At 39.7% G+C, this 14,943-nt stretch overlaps 1 protein-coding gene across 1 annotated transcript in view; it reads right to left on the reverse strand.

Moving 5' to 3' along the window:
- The window catches only part of LOC120935607 (hornerin-like), a 332,059-nt gene that overhangs the window by 28,024 nt on the left and 289,092 nt on the right, over positions 1-14,943 (reverse strand). The window contains exons 72-78 of the mRNA XM_040347655.1: positions 14,845-14,886; positions 11,482-11,523; positions 9,816-9,857; positions 7,934-7,975; positions 6,702-6,743; positions 5,023-5,064; positions 2,180-2,221 (exon numbers count right to left, since the gene is read on the reverse strand). Of these exons, the coding sequence (XP_040203589.1) occupies positions 2,180-2,221; positions 5,023-5,064; positions 6,702-6,743; positions 7,934-7,975; positions 9,816-9,857; positions 11,482-11,523; positions 14,845-14,886 (294 nt within the window). The remainder of the gene's footprint in view (positions 1-2,179; positions 2,222-5,022; positions 5,065-6,701; positions 6,744-7,933; positions 7,976-9,815; positions 9,858-11,481; positions 11,524-14,844; positions 14,887-14,943) is intronic.

Consider the following 14,943-nt stretch of genomic DNA (forward strand, 5'->3'; position numbering starts at 1 on the left):
TGAATGCTACCCCAATGTGTTCAAATTGAAGTTGAACCACGTTGGGTGGTATTCACAGATGTGAGACTCAGCGGGTCCCCTCTAGTGGATTGATGACTTTGAAAAGTATGCAGAACACTTACTTTCTTGGTTTGTGTTGGCATCAGAACCAGAAGGTGGGGAACCTGGAACACATTAAGAAAATGTTGTTATAAGCAACATGTGTATTTATATATTTTACCTACATAAAAGTGTAAAAACTATGAAGGTTTTCATTTGTTCAGTTCAGTGCAAGAATAAGTTCCTCTGGCACTTAAGGTGAAGATGTCATAGTGCAGCCAAACCCCCTATCCCCACAAGGTTTTTCATTTTACGATACAAAAACAAACAAATACAAATAAGTAGTTTTAGGCTTCCTATACAAGGGAGTTTGTGTGTGGCCAGGGACTGCTGCCAGCAAGAATCAGTAGATTTCTGCTGGCAGTTGTAAATGCTGTTGCACACATTGTTTACTTTACTTTTACTAGGGGATCGGTTCCTCCATATGCCATTGCCCTTCCTATCCTGGTTTACAGGGGGAGCATGGGTCCATGTGCCTCTGGAGCCCAGGGCCAGGTTGTGATTGCAACCACTGTAACTATTGTAGCAACACCCCTGTCACCTGCCATACACAAGAAGAAAATGTCTCCATTTTAAACACCTCCAACATTTCTAGGGGTGCCAGAGGCTCTGCATTACAGAGAGACCCAGCCACTCCCCCTTCCCAGTCCTGATGTCAGTCAAGGTCTACACTGATCATATTCATACATATTTAAAAAAAAATAAACATTTAAAAACAGTATTGATTCCAATTTAAAGGAAAAAGAATACATGAGCTGCAAGAGACTAGCAGTCAATATTTTCTGAATCACTGGCTTTGAAAAGTATGCAGAACACTTACCTTGCTTGTTTGAATTGGAACCATATCCATTACCTTGGGAATCTGGAAGACATTAAGAAAATGCTGTTATAAGCAACATGTGTATTTATATTATTTACCTACATAAAAGTGTAAAAACTATGAAGGTTTTCATTCGTCCAGGTCAGTGCAGGAGTGAGTTCCTCTGGCACTTAATGTTAAGATGTCACAGTGCACCCCAAACCCCTATCCCCACAAGTTTTTTTTAATTTCATGATACAAAAACAAACAAATACAAATAAGTAGTTTTAGGCTACCTATAAAAGGGAGTTTGTGTGTGGCCAGGGACTGCTGCCAGCAAGAATCAGTAGATTTCTGCTGGCAGTTGTAAATGCTGTTGCACACATTGTTTACTTTACTTTTACTTAAACAGTTTGTCCTTTTTTTAACTCCACGGATTAATAAAAAAATAATTTAGGATTACCTACAAATTAGTTGCAGCAAATAGATCTTTGATTCAGAGCCAGCGGCTGTCACTGATGCACCCCATTCCACCTCCCAGCAGTGCAGTAGGTAAGTTTGGTCCCTCCTCTGCCTCCACCCCATTCTGTTTCAGGATATGATATAGCTAGTAGCAGCAGTTCAACTGGACTTGTTCGGTAATGTTGAAGATGGTTTACCACTCACTCAAGTGGCTTTCCTAGTTCTAATGATTAGAGAAGAGGGAACTGCTTGGATGGGTTGCAAAACATCTTCAAGTATTTCAGAACTATTGCAATCTGTTATAACTAAAAGGTAAGATCGCAAGATTAGCCTTCAAGTGTAATGATTGTAGCTCTGTATTCCCGCCTCTATTACCTCTATCCCATTTTTCTATAGTAACACAGCATAGATACAAATTGGCGATTGATCTCCCCACCACATAAGAAGTAGCAAGGTTCTTCCAAACTAGTAGACTAAGCTTAATGACGGATGGGATTTTTAAGGCACCGCAAAAGATTTATTCATAGAGTAAAATACATCAATTGTATTTTGCAAAATTTAAAAAAGAACCCAAAGGTTCTATTACATAAAACTCACAATGTAAAATAGACTATCACATGATTATCATCAAACTCATAATTCCGTTAGAGGTGACCCGCGGAATCCCTAATTAATGAATGCTACCCCAATGTGTTCAAATTGAAGTTGAATCACGTTGGGTGGTATTCACAGATTTGAGGAAAAAATACATGAGCTGCGAAATACTAGCAGTCAATATTTTCTGAATCAATGACTTTGAAAAGTATGCAGAACACTTACTTTCTTGGTTTGTGTTGGCATCAGAACCAGAAGGTGGGGAACCTGGAACACATTAAGAAAATGTTGTTATAAGCAACATGTGTATTTATATATTTTACCTACATAAAAGTGTAAAAACTATGAAGGTTTTCATTTGTTCAGTTCAGTGCAGGAATGAGTTCCTCTGGCACATAAGGTGAAGATGTCATAGTGCACCCCAACCCCCTATCCTCACAAAGTTTTTCATTTCACAATACAAAAACAAACAAATACAAATAAGTACCGGTAGTTTTAGGCTACCCACACAAGGGAGTTTGTGTGTGGCCAGGGACTGCTGCCAGCAAGAATCAGTAGATTTCTGCTGGCAGTTGTAAATGCTGTTGCACACATTGTTTACTTTACTTTTACTTAAACAGTTTGTACTTTTTTTAACTCCACGGGTTAATAAAAAAGTGAATTAGGATTATCTACAAATTAGTTGCAGCAGGAGCAAATTGATCTTTGATGCAGAGCCAGCGCCTGTCACTGATGCCCCCCATTCCCCCTCCCCGCAGTGCAGTAGGCAAGTTTGGTCCCTCCTCTGCCTCCGCCTCATCCTGGTCCAGGTTATGATATAGCTAGTAGCAGTTCAACTGGACTTGTTCGGTAATGTTAAAGACGGTTCACCACTCATTCAAGTGGCTTTCCAAGTTCTAATGATTAGGGAACTGTTTAGATGGGTTGTAAAACATCTTCAAGTATTTCAGAACTTCTGCAATCTGTTATAACTTAAAGGTAAGATCTCAAGATTAGCCTTCAAGTTTAATGATTGGAGCTCTGTATTCCCGCTTAAATTACCTATATCCCATTGTTCTATAGTAACACAGCACAGATACAAATTGGCGATTGATCTCCCCACCACATTAGAAGTAGCAAGTTACTTCTAAACTAGTACAAATAACTCATTGAGGGATCAGATTTTTAAGGCACCGCAAAAGATTTATTCATAGAGTAAAATACATCAAATTTATTCTGCAAATGTTAAAAAAGAACCCGAACGTTCCATTACATAAAACTCATCATGTAAAATAGAATATCACATGATTATCATCAGTCATCAATCCACTAGAGGTGAACCGCGGCATCCCTAATTGATGAATGTTACCCCAATGTGTTCAAATTGAAGTTGAACCGCGTTGGTTGATATTCACAGATTTGAGACTCAGCGGGTCCCCTCTATTGGTTGATGACTTTGAAGATAATCATATGGTCTTTGATTTTACATTGTGTGTTTCATGTTATGAAACCTCTGGGTTCTTTTTTAAATTTTGCACAATAAAATTGATGTATTTTACTCTATAAATATATCTTTTAGTTGTGCCTTAAAAATAACTTTATTGCATTAGAATTGTGACACCTTAAAAACTAAATTGCATGGCTGATACATTTAGGTTACTTCCAAACTTAAAGTGGTGAAATGGCTGTAATAAGGTTTTTTAGGCTTATTATTATTTAGAGGGGATCGGTTCCTCCATATGCCATTGCCCTTCCTATCCTGGTTTACAGGGGGAGCATGGGTCCATATGCCCCTGGAGCCTGGGGCCAGGTTGTGATTGCAACCACTGCAACTCCTGTAGCAACACCCCTGTCACCTGCCATACACAAGAAGGAAAAGTCTCCATTTTAAACACCTCCAACATTTCTAGGGGTGCCAGAGCCTCTGCATTCCAGAAGTAGACCCAGCCGCCCCCCTTCCCAGTCCTGATGTCAGTCAAGGACTAAGCTGATCAAATTCAAACATATTTTAAAAAGAAAAAATGTAAAAACAGTATTGATTCCTAACGAAAAAAGTGTACTGAAGGCCTACAGAACACCTCCCAGCGCCAAACCCGGATATAAGCTGATTGCAATAAGCTAATAACTGAAAGAGCGTAGATGACAGAGAATCTGTATACTACGATGATGGGAGCAGCCGTTTAAAACAATAAAGACATGATAAAAAAATGATCACAATTAAAAGAGCATAAATGCACAATTAAAACAATCACAAACAGCGCTAAAAAGTGATAATTCTGGTGTAAATGCTCAAGGCACCACTAATACACTATAAAACAATATTGTGTGAAGGAAATCAGTCAGTAGAGGTAAAGTCCCATATAAAGATGTGGTTCACTTTAAGAAAGGACAGACAGCGTAGCACCTTCCACCCGAACTCCTTAAAAGACACCGCGTGGGACAAAACGAGCCCCCTCTGGGGTACACACTTACCAAAAAGTAAGTTATATCTGGCGATGTATATAAAGCTCCAGACTGGTATATATCCTTCAAACAGGGTAATCGAATGAATCTGTATGGAGGCTCCCAATTAATCCAAAAAAAGACAAAAACAGTGCCATAGCATAATTCCGTTTTTAATGGGTTAAAAATATAAATAGCCCACAGATATGATAAACCCTTCAAACATTACACGTACAATATAAAAGATAAACAAGCGCATAGTCACCAACTCCTGTAAGCAAGGTAGAGCGTTGTGCTGGTCCTATTACAGTCTCAGAGAGCCTAGCAAACGTTGGTTCCAGCCGAGGCCCTGGTGGAGCGCAAGCGTCACTTCCTGAGCGTCGTGAGTAGCCACGCCCTGACGCGTTTCGTCATAGGACTTCGACAGAGGGCGGGTGGAAGGTGCTACGCTGTCTGTCCTTTCTTAAAGTGAACCACATCTTTATATGGGACTTTACCTCTACTGACTGATTTCCTTCACACAATATTGTTTTATAGTGTATTAGGAGTATTGATTCCTACTTAAAGGAAAAAATACATGAGCTACCAAAAACTAGCAGTCAATATTTTCTGAATCACTGGCTTTGAAAGGTATGCCAAACACTTACCTTGGTTGCCTGTGGGGTAACTAGAACTATTACCCTGGGAGTCTGGAAGACAATAAGAAAATGCTGTTATAAGCAACATGTGTATTTATATTATTTACCTACCAAAAAGTGTAAAAACTATGAAGGTTTTCATTCGTCCAGGTCAGTGCAGGAGTGAGTTCCTCTGGCACTTAAGGTGAAGATGTCATAGTGCACCCCAACCCCCTATCCCCACAAGTTTTTTAATTTCACAATACAAAAACAAACAAATACAAATAAGTAGTTTTAGGCTACCCACACAAGGGAGTTTGTGTGTGGCCAGGGACTGCTGCCAGCAAGAATCAGTAGATTTCTGCTGGCAGTTGTAAATGCTGTTGCACACATTGTTTACTTTACTTTTACTTAAACAGTTTGTACTTTTTTTAACTCCACAGGTTAATAAAAAAAATAATTAGGATTACCTACAAATTAGTTGCAGCAGGAGCAAATAGATCTTCGATGCAGAGCCGGCGCCTGTCACTGATGCCCCCCATTCCCCCTCCCAGCAGTGCAGGAGGTAAGTTTGGTCCCTCCTCTGCCTCCACCCCATCCTGGTCCAGGTTATGATATAGCTAGTAGCAGTTAAACTGGACTTGTTTGGTAATGTTGAAGATGGTTCACCACTCACTCAAGTGGCTTTCCTAGTTCTAATGATTAGGGAACTGCTTGGATGGGTTGTAAAACATCTTCAAGTATTTCAGAACTTCTGCAATCTGTTATAACTTAAAAGGTAATATTAGCCTTCAAATATAATGATTGGAGCTCCGTATTCCCGCCTATATTACCTCTATCCCATTGTTCTATAGTAACACAGCACAGATACAAATTGGCGATTGATCTCCCCACCACATTAGAAGTAGCAAGTTACTTCTAAACTAGTACAAATAACTCATTGAGGGATCAGATTTTTAAGGCACCGCAAAAGATGTATTCATAGAGTAAAATATATCAAATTTATTAAGCGAATGTTAAAAAAGAACCTGAACGTTCCATTTTATAAAACTCACCATGTAAAATAGAATATCACATGATAATCATCAGTTATCAATCCACTAGAGGTGAGCCACGGGATCCCCAATTGATGAATGTTACCCCAATGTGTTCAAATTGAAGTTGAACCGCGTTGGTTGGTATTCACAGATTTGAGACTCAGCAGGTCCCCTCTAGAGGATTGATGACTTTGATGATAATCATATGATCTTTGATTTTACATTGTGTGTTTGATGTTATGGAACCTCCGGGTTCTTTTTTAAATTTTGCACAATAAAATTGATGTATTTTACTCTATAAATATATATTTTGGTTGTGCCATAAAAATAACTATAATGACGGATGGGATTTTAAAGGCACCACAAAAGATTTATTCATAGAGTAAAATACATGAATTTTTCTTTGCAGCATTTAAAAAAGAACCCGAAGGTTCCATTACATAAAACTCACAATGTAAAATAGACTATCACATGATTATCATCAAAGTCATCAATCCGTTAGAGGTGACCCGCGGAATCCTTAATTAATGAACGCTACCCCAATGGGTACAAATTGAAGTTTAAAGACGTTGGGTGGTATTCACAGATTTGAGGAAAAATACATGAGCTGCGAAATACTAGCAGTCAATATTTTCTGAATCATTGACTTTGAAAAGTATGCAGAACACTTACTTTGTTGGTTTGTGTCGAAATCAGAACCAGAACCCTGGGAACCTGGAACACATTAAGAAAATGTTGTTATAAGCAACATGTTTATTTATATATCTTACCTACATAAAAGTGTAAAAACTATGAAGGTTTTCATTTGTTTAGTTCAGTGCAGGAATACGTTCCTCTGGCACTTAAGGTGAGGATATCATAGAGCACCCCAACCCCCTATCCCCACAAGTTTTTTAATTTCATGATACAAAAACAAACAAATACAAATAAGTAGTTTTAGGCTACCTGCACAAGGGAGTTTGTATTTGGCCAGGGACTGCTGCCAGCAAGAATCATTAGATTTCTGCTGGCAGCTGTAAATGTTGTTGCACACATTGCTTACTTTTACTTAAACAGTTTGTACTTTTTTTTAACTCCACGGATTAATAAAAAAATTAAATAGGATTATCTACAAATTAGTTGAAGCAGGAGCATATCGATTTTTGATGTAGAGCCAGCGGCTGTCACTGATGCCCCACTGCCCCTCCCAGCAGTGCAGTAGGTAAGTTTGGTCCCTCCTCTGCCTCTGCCCCATCCTGGTCCAGGTGATGATATAGCTAGTAGCAGTTCAACTCAACTTTTTTGGTAATGCTGAAGATGGTTCACCACTCACTCAAGTGGCTTTCCTAGTTCTAATGATTAGAGAAGAGGGAACTGCTTGGATGGGTTGCAAAACATCTTCAAGTATTTCAGAACTTCTACAATCTGTTATCACGTAAAGGCAAGATCGCAAGATTAGCCTTCAAGTATAATGATTGTAGCTCCGTGTTCCCATTTGTATTACCTCTATCCCATTGTTCTATGGTACCACAGCATAGATACAAATTGGCGATTGATCTCCCCACCACATAAGAAATAGCAAGTTTCTTGAAAAATAGTAGAATAAGCTTAATGACCGATGGGATTTTTAAGGCATCGCAAAAGATTTATTCATAGAGTAAAATACATCAATTGTGTTTTGCAAAATTTAAAAAAGAACCCGAAGGTTCTATTACATAAAACTCACAATGTAAAATATACTATCACATGATTATCATGAAAGTCATCATTCCGTTAGAGGTGACCCGCGTAATCCCTAATTAATGAATGCTACCCCAATGTGTTCAAATTGAAGTTGAACCACGTTGGGTGGTATTCACAGATGTGAGACTCAGCGGGTCCCCTCTAGTGGATTGATGACTTTGAAAAGTATGCAGAACACTTACTTTCTTGGTTTGTGTTGGCATCAGAACCAGAAGGTGGGGAACCTGGAACACATTAAGAAAATGTTGTTATAAGCAACATGTGTATTTATATATTTTACCTACATAAAAGTGTAAAAACTATGAAGGTTTTCATTTGTTCAGTTCAGTGCAAGAATAAGTTCCTCTGGCACTTAAGGTGAAGATGTCATAGTGCAGCCAAACCCCCTATCCCCACAAGGTTTTTCATTTTACGATACAAAAACAAACAAATACAAATAAGTCGTTTTAGGCTTCCTATACAAGGGAGTTTGTGTGTGGCCAGGGACTGCTGCCAGCAAGAATCAGTAGATTTCTGCTGGCAGTTGTAAATGCTGTTGCACACATTGTTTACTTTACTTTTACTTAAACAGTTTGTACTTTTTTTAACTCCACGGGTTAATAAAAAAGTGAATTAGGATTATCTACAAATTAGTTGCAGCAGGAGCAAATTGATCTTTGATGCAGAGCCAGCGCCTGTCACTGATGCCCCCCATTCCCCCTCCCCGCAGTGCAGTAGGCAAATTTGGTCCCTCCTCTGCCTCCGCCTCATCCTGGTCCAGGTTATGATATAGCTAGTAGCAGTTCAACTGGACTTGTTCGGTAATGTTAAAGACGGTTCACCACTCATTCAAGTGGCTTTCCAAGTTCTAATGATTAGGGAACTGTTTAGACGGGTTGTAAAACATCTTCAAGTATTTCAGAACTTCTGCAATCTGTTATAACTTAAAGGTAAGATCGCACGATTAGCCTTCAAGTATAATGATTGGAGCTCCGTATTCCCGCTTAAATTACCTATATCCCATTGTTCTATAGTAACACAGCACAGATACAAATTGGCGATTGATCTCCCCACCACATTAGAAGTAGCAAGTTACTTCTAAACTAGTACAAATAACTCAATGAGGGATCGGATTTTTAAGGCACCGCAAAAGATTTATTCATAGAGTAAAATACATCAAATTTATTCTGCAAATGTTAAAAAAGAACCCGAACGTTCCATTACATAAAACTCATCATGTAAAATAGAATATCACATGATTATCATCAGTCATCAATCCACTAGAGGTGAACCGCGGGATCCCTAATTGATGAATGTTACCTCAATGTGTTCAAATTGAAGTTGAACCGCGTTGGTTGATATTCACAGATTTGAGACTCAGCGGGTCCCCTCTAGTGGATTGATGACTTTGAAGATAATCATATGGTCTTTGATTTTACATTGTGTGTTTCATGTTATGAAACCTCTGGGTTCTTTTTTAAATTTTGCACAATAAAATTGATGTATTTTACTCTATAAATATATCTTTTAGTTGTGCCTTAAAAATAACTTTATTGCATTAGAATTGTGACACCTTAAAAACTAAATTGCATGGCTGATACATTTAGGTTACTTCCAAACTTAAAGTGGTGAAATGGCTGTAATAAGGTTTTTTAGGCTTATTATTATTTAGAGGGGATCGGTTCCTCCATATGCCATTGCCCTTCCTATCCTGGTTTACAGGGGGAGCATGGGTCCATATGCCCCTGGAGCCTGGGGCCAGGTTGTGATTGCAACCACTTCAACTCCTGTAGCAACACCCCTGTCACCTGCCATACACAAGAAGGAAAAGTCTCCATTTTAAACACCTCCAACATTTCTAGGGGTGCCAGAGCCTCTGCATTCCAGAAGTAGACCCAGCCGCCCCCCTTCCCAGTCCTGATGTCAGTCAAGGACTAAGCTGATCAAATTCAAACATATTTTAAAAAGAAAAAAATGTAAAAACAGTCTTGATTCCTACGTAAAGGAAAAAATACATGAGCTACCAAAAACTAGCAGTCAATATTTTATGAATCACTGGCTTTGAAAGGTATGCCAAACACTTACCTTGGTTGCCTGTGGGGTAACTAGAACTATTACCCTGGGAGTCTGGAAGACAATAAGAAAATGCTGTTATAAGCAACATGTGTATTTATATTATTTACCTGCATAAAAGTGTAAAAACTATGAAGGTTTTCATTCGTCCAGGTCAGTGCAGGAGTGAGTTCCTCTGGCACTTAAGGTGAAGATGTCATAGTGCACCCCAACCCCCTATCCCCACAAGTTTTTTAATTTCACAATACAAAAACAAACAAATACAAATAAGTAGTTTTAGGCTACCCACACTAGGGAGTTTGTGTGTGGCCAGGGACTGCTGCCAGCAAGAATCAGTAGATTTCTGCTGGCAGTTGTAAATGCTGTTGCACACATTGTTTACTTTACTTTTACTTAAACAGTTTGTACTTTTTTTAACTCCACAGGTTAATAAAAAAAAAATTAGGATTACCTACAAATTAGTTGCAGCAGGAGCAAATAGATCTTCGATGCAGAGCCGGCGCCTGTCACTGATGCCCCCCATTCCCCCTCCCCGCAGTGCAGGAGGTAAGTTTGGTCCCTCCTCTGCCTCCACCCCATCCTGGTCCAGGTTATGATATAGCTAGTAGCAGTTAAACTGGACTTGTTTGGTAATGTTGAAGATGGTTCACCACTCACTCAAGTGGCTTTCCTAGTTCTAATGATTAGGGAACTGCTTGGATGGGTTGTAAAACATCTTCAAGTATTTCAGAACTTCTGCAATCTGTTATAACTTAAAGGTAAGATTAGCCTTCAAATATAATGATTGGAGCTCCGTATTCCCGCCTATATTACCTCTATCCCATTGTTCTATAGTAACACAGCACAGATTCAAATTGGCGATTGATCTCCCCACCACATTAGAAGTAGCAAGTTACTTCTAAACTAGTACAAATAACTCATTGAGGGATCAGATTTTAAAGGCACCGCAAAAGATGTAAAATATATCAAATTTATTAAGCGAATGTTAAAAAAGAACCTGAACGTTCCATTTTATAAAACTCACCATGTAAAATAGAATATCACATGATAATCATCAGTTATCAATCCACTAGAGGTGAGCCACGGGATCCCCAATTGATGAATGTTACCCCAATGTGTTCAAATTGAAGTTGAACCGCGTTGGTTGGTATTCACAGATTTGAGACTCAGCAGGTCCCCTCTAGAGGATTGATGACTTTGATGATAATCATATGATCTTTGATTTTACATTGTGTGTTTGATGTTATGGAACCTCCGGGTTCTTTTTTAAATTTTGCACAATAAAATTGATGTATTTTACTCTATAAATATATCTTTTGGTTGTGTCATAAAAATAACTATAATGACGGATGGGATTTTAAAGGCACCACAAAAGATTTATTCATAGAGTAAAATACATGAATTTTACTTTGCAGCATTTAAAAAAGAACCCGAAGGTTCCATTACATAAAACTCACAATGTAAAATAGACTATCACATGATTATCGTCAAAGTCATCAATCCGTTAGAGGTGACCCGCGGAATCCTTAATTAATGAACGCTACCCCAATGGGTACAAATTGAAGTTTAAAGACGTTGGGTGGTATTCACAGATTTGAGGAAAAATACATGAGCTGCGAAATACTAGCAGTCAATATTTTCTGAATCACTGACTTTGAAAAGTATGCAGAGCACTTACTTTGTTGGTTTGTGTCGACATCATAACCAGAACCCTGGGAACCTGGAACACATTAGGAAAATGTTGTTATAAGCAACATGTTTATTTATATACTTTACCTACATAAAAGTGTAAAAACTATGAAGGTTTTCATTTGTTTAGTTCAGTGCAAGAATACGTTCCTCTGGCACTTAAGGTGAGGATATCATAGAGCACCCCAACCCCCTATCCCCACAAGTTTTTTAATTTCATGATACAAAAACAAACAAATACAAATAAATAGTTTTAGGCTACCTACACAAGGGAGTTTGTATTTGGCCAGGGACTGCTGCCAGCAAGAATTATTAGATTTCTGCTGGCAGCTGTAAATGTTGTTGCACACATTGTTTACTTTTACTTAAACAGTTTGTACTTTTTTTAACTCCACGGATTAATAAAAAAATGAAATAGGATTATCTACAAATTAGTTGCAGCAGGAGCAAATCGATTTTTGATGTAGAGCCAGCGGCTGTCACTGATGCCCCGCTGCCCCTCCCAGCAGTGCAGTAGGTAAGTTTGGTCCCTCCTCTGCCTCCGCCCCATCCTGGTCCAGGTGATGATATAGCTAGTAGCAGTTCAACTCAACAATTTTGGTAATGCTGAAGATGGTTCACCACTCACTCAAGTGGCTTTCCTAGTTCTAATGATTAGAAAAGAGGGAACTGCTTGGATGGGTTGCAAAACATCTTCAAGTATTTCAGAACTTCTACAATCCGTTATCACGTAAAGGCAAGATCGCAAGATTAGCCTTCAAGTATAATGATTGTAGCTCCGTATTCCCATCTGTATTACCTCTATCCCATTGTTCTTTTTTTTTGTCTTAAAGATTTTATTGAAAAAGACAAGTTTTTACAAGCATCTTCAACATCATCAACAGGAATAAGTCAGTACATACCGACCAAGAAGCTTCAATTGCATGTAGGACATAGGTACATTTAGTGCATTTCGAATAACTCCAATCAGGACTTGCATTAAATTGCATGAACATCAGCAACATATGTAACGTAGGAGTTAGGTACCCTACCCAATAATGAGACTTATGCGAGTTTAGGTTGGCTCCAACGGTTTTCGTCCCAGTATGGTAGATCAATGAGTCCACCATACCCATCGTAAATCCTCTCTACGTTATAGCTACTCCCTCTGAAACGACCCAAACCCCAAAAAAAAAAAAAAAAAAATTAAATAAAAATGAAATAAAATAAAAGTAAAAAAATAAATAAAAATGTGGGGGGGGGGGAGGGGATCAATGCCAAGACTTCAAAGTGCACGTATTTGGGAGAGGGGGTGGGATAGCCACCAACTACCCTCTCCGGCTTCTACATTTAGGTATCAGTGCAAGTCAACCATAATATTAACTTTTTCCCCGACTGTGCAGCCAAGTCGCGTCTAGCCAACAGTCTGTGTCAACTCCCGGTAAGCCGTAGAATCTCGAAACTTAAGCCAGTCTTCCCAGATATATGTAAATCTGGAAATTCTATCCTGTGCACTGTATATCAGCTCCTCTATCGCCGTAATGTGGTCAATGCGTGTCACCCACTCCTTAATGGACGGTGACACCACTGCTCTCCAATGGACAGGTATGCAAAGCCTGGCTGCGTTAATCATGTGTATCGCCACTGATCTACTGTATCGTTTCTTGGAAATTTTTGAGAGGTGGAGGAGGTATTGTTCTGGGGAAAAATCCAGGGGTAGTGAGGATACCTCAGTCGTCACTTTGTGAACCTCCCTCCAGTAAGGTTGGATAACCGGGCACTCCCACCAGATGTGGATGAAGGAGCCTGTGGTCTGTCCACACCTCCAGCACTTGTCCGACACAGACGGACAGAATTTGTGGATAAGATCCGGAGTCCTGTACCATTGAGTCCTAATCTTGTACCCGTTCTCCTGGGTGTTCACATTAAGCGAACCTTTATGTATGTACCAGTGGACCCGTTCCCAGCTCTTTGCTGCAATCTGTCTGCCCAGCTTGTTTTCCCAAAAGGTCTGCTCCTTCTTCATATCCGCAGAAGGTTTTGCGAACATGGACGCATACAGTACCGAGATCACATGTCTCTGGGGGGCTGAACCCATGCATAAAGATTCAAATGCCGTGGTCGGCCTCATAAAGCCTTCTCTGATCTTTGGGTTGTCTAAAATATGTTGTATCTAAAGGTAGGGCATCAGGGGAAAATCTCCAGTCCGAGACATCGAGGACAGCTCTCTTATGGAGCAAAATCTACCCCTAGAAAAGAAGTGTTTGGCCAGCATTTCTGAGTAGGGCCACACGTTCACCAAAAAAGATCTCTCCATTCCCGGCTGGAAGTCGGGGTTCCCTCTAAGAGGAGTAATGCCACATTCCGTCGCCGAGAGCGAATGTGCTCCACAAGCCCTCGCAAAAGTCGCCAAGGTTGCCCCCACCAGAGGGTGGGATTGAACCCCAGGTGTCCAATGTTTCCTGGAAAACCAGGGCACCTTGCCCAAGTCTGACCTAGTGACCATGTTCTCCAAGAGTACCCAACTTTTGTGTCGGACGTGTACCTTCCAGTCCACTACTCTCGTCAAGTGCGTGGCCCAATAGTACCTCTGCACATCTGGGAGGCCAATACCCCCATCTAATTTCGGGAGCACCAATTTCGACCAGCTGATTCTTGGTCGTTTAGACCCCCACAGGAATTTACTGCACATCCTCCTGTACGTCACGAAGAAGGGGGTCGGCAGAGAGATTGGCAATGTCTGCATCTTGTATAGCATTCGGGGGAGGACCGTCATTTTTAAGATAGAGGCTCGTCCGAACCATGAAATCGTGGGAGCATCCCACCTAAGCAAATCTTGCTGAACGGCTTTCAACTCGCTCAGGAAATTCTTATCGTAGAGATCTGATAAGTTGGTCGGTAGCTTAATGCCCAGATAGGTAATGTCATCTGGCTTCCACCGGAAGGGGAAGGTCCTATCCCATTGTTCTATAGTACCACAGCATAGATACAAATTGGTGATTGATCTCCCCACCACATAAGAAATAGCAAGTTTCTTGAAAAATAGTAGAATAAGCTTAATGACGGATGGGATTTTTAAGGCATCGCAAAAGATTTATTCATAGAGTAAAATACATCAATTGTATTTTGCAAAATTTAAAAAAGAACCTGAAGGTTCTATTACATAAAACTCACAATGTAAAATATACTATCACATGATTATCATGAAAGTCATCATTCAGTTAGAGGTGACCCACGGAATCCCTAATTAATGAATGCTACCCCAATGTGTTCAAATTGAAGTTGAACCACGTTGGGTGGTATTCACAGATGTGAGACTCAGCGGGTCCCCTCTAGTGGATTGATGACTTTGAAAAGTATGCAGAACACTTACTTTCTTGGTTTGTGTTGGCATCAGAACCAGAAGGTGGGGAACCTGGAACACATTAAGAAAATGTTGTTATAAGCAACATGTGTATTTATATATTTTACC

Source organism: Rana temporaria, chromosome 4, assembly GCF_905171775.1.
Source record: "Rana temporaria chromosome 4, aRanTem1.1, whole genome shotgun sequence".
Lineage (NCBI taxonomy): Eukaryota > Metazoa > Chordata > Amphibia > Anura > Ranidae > Rana > Rana temporaria.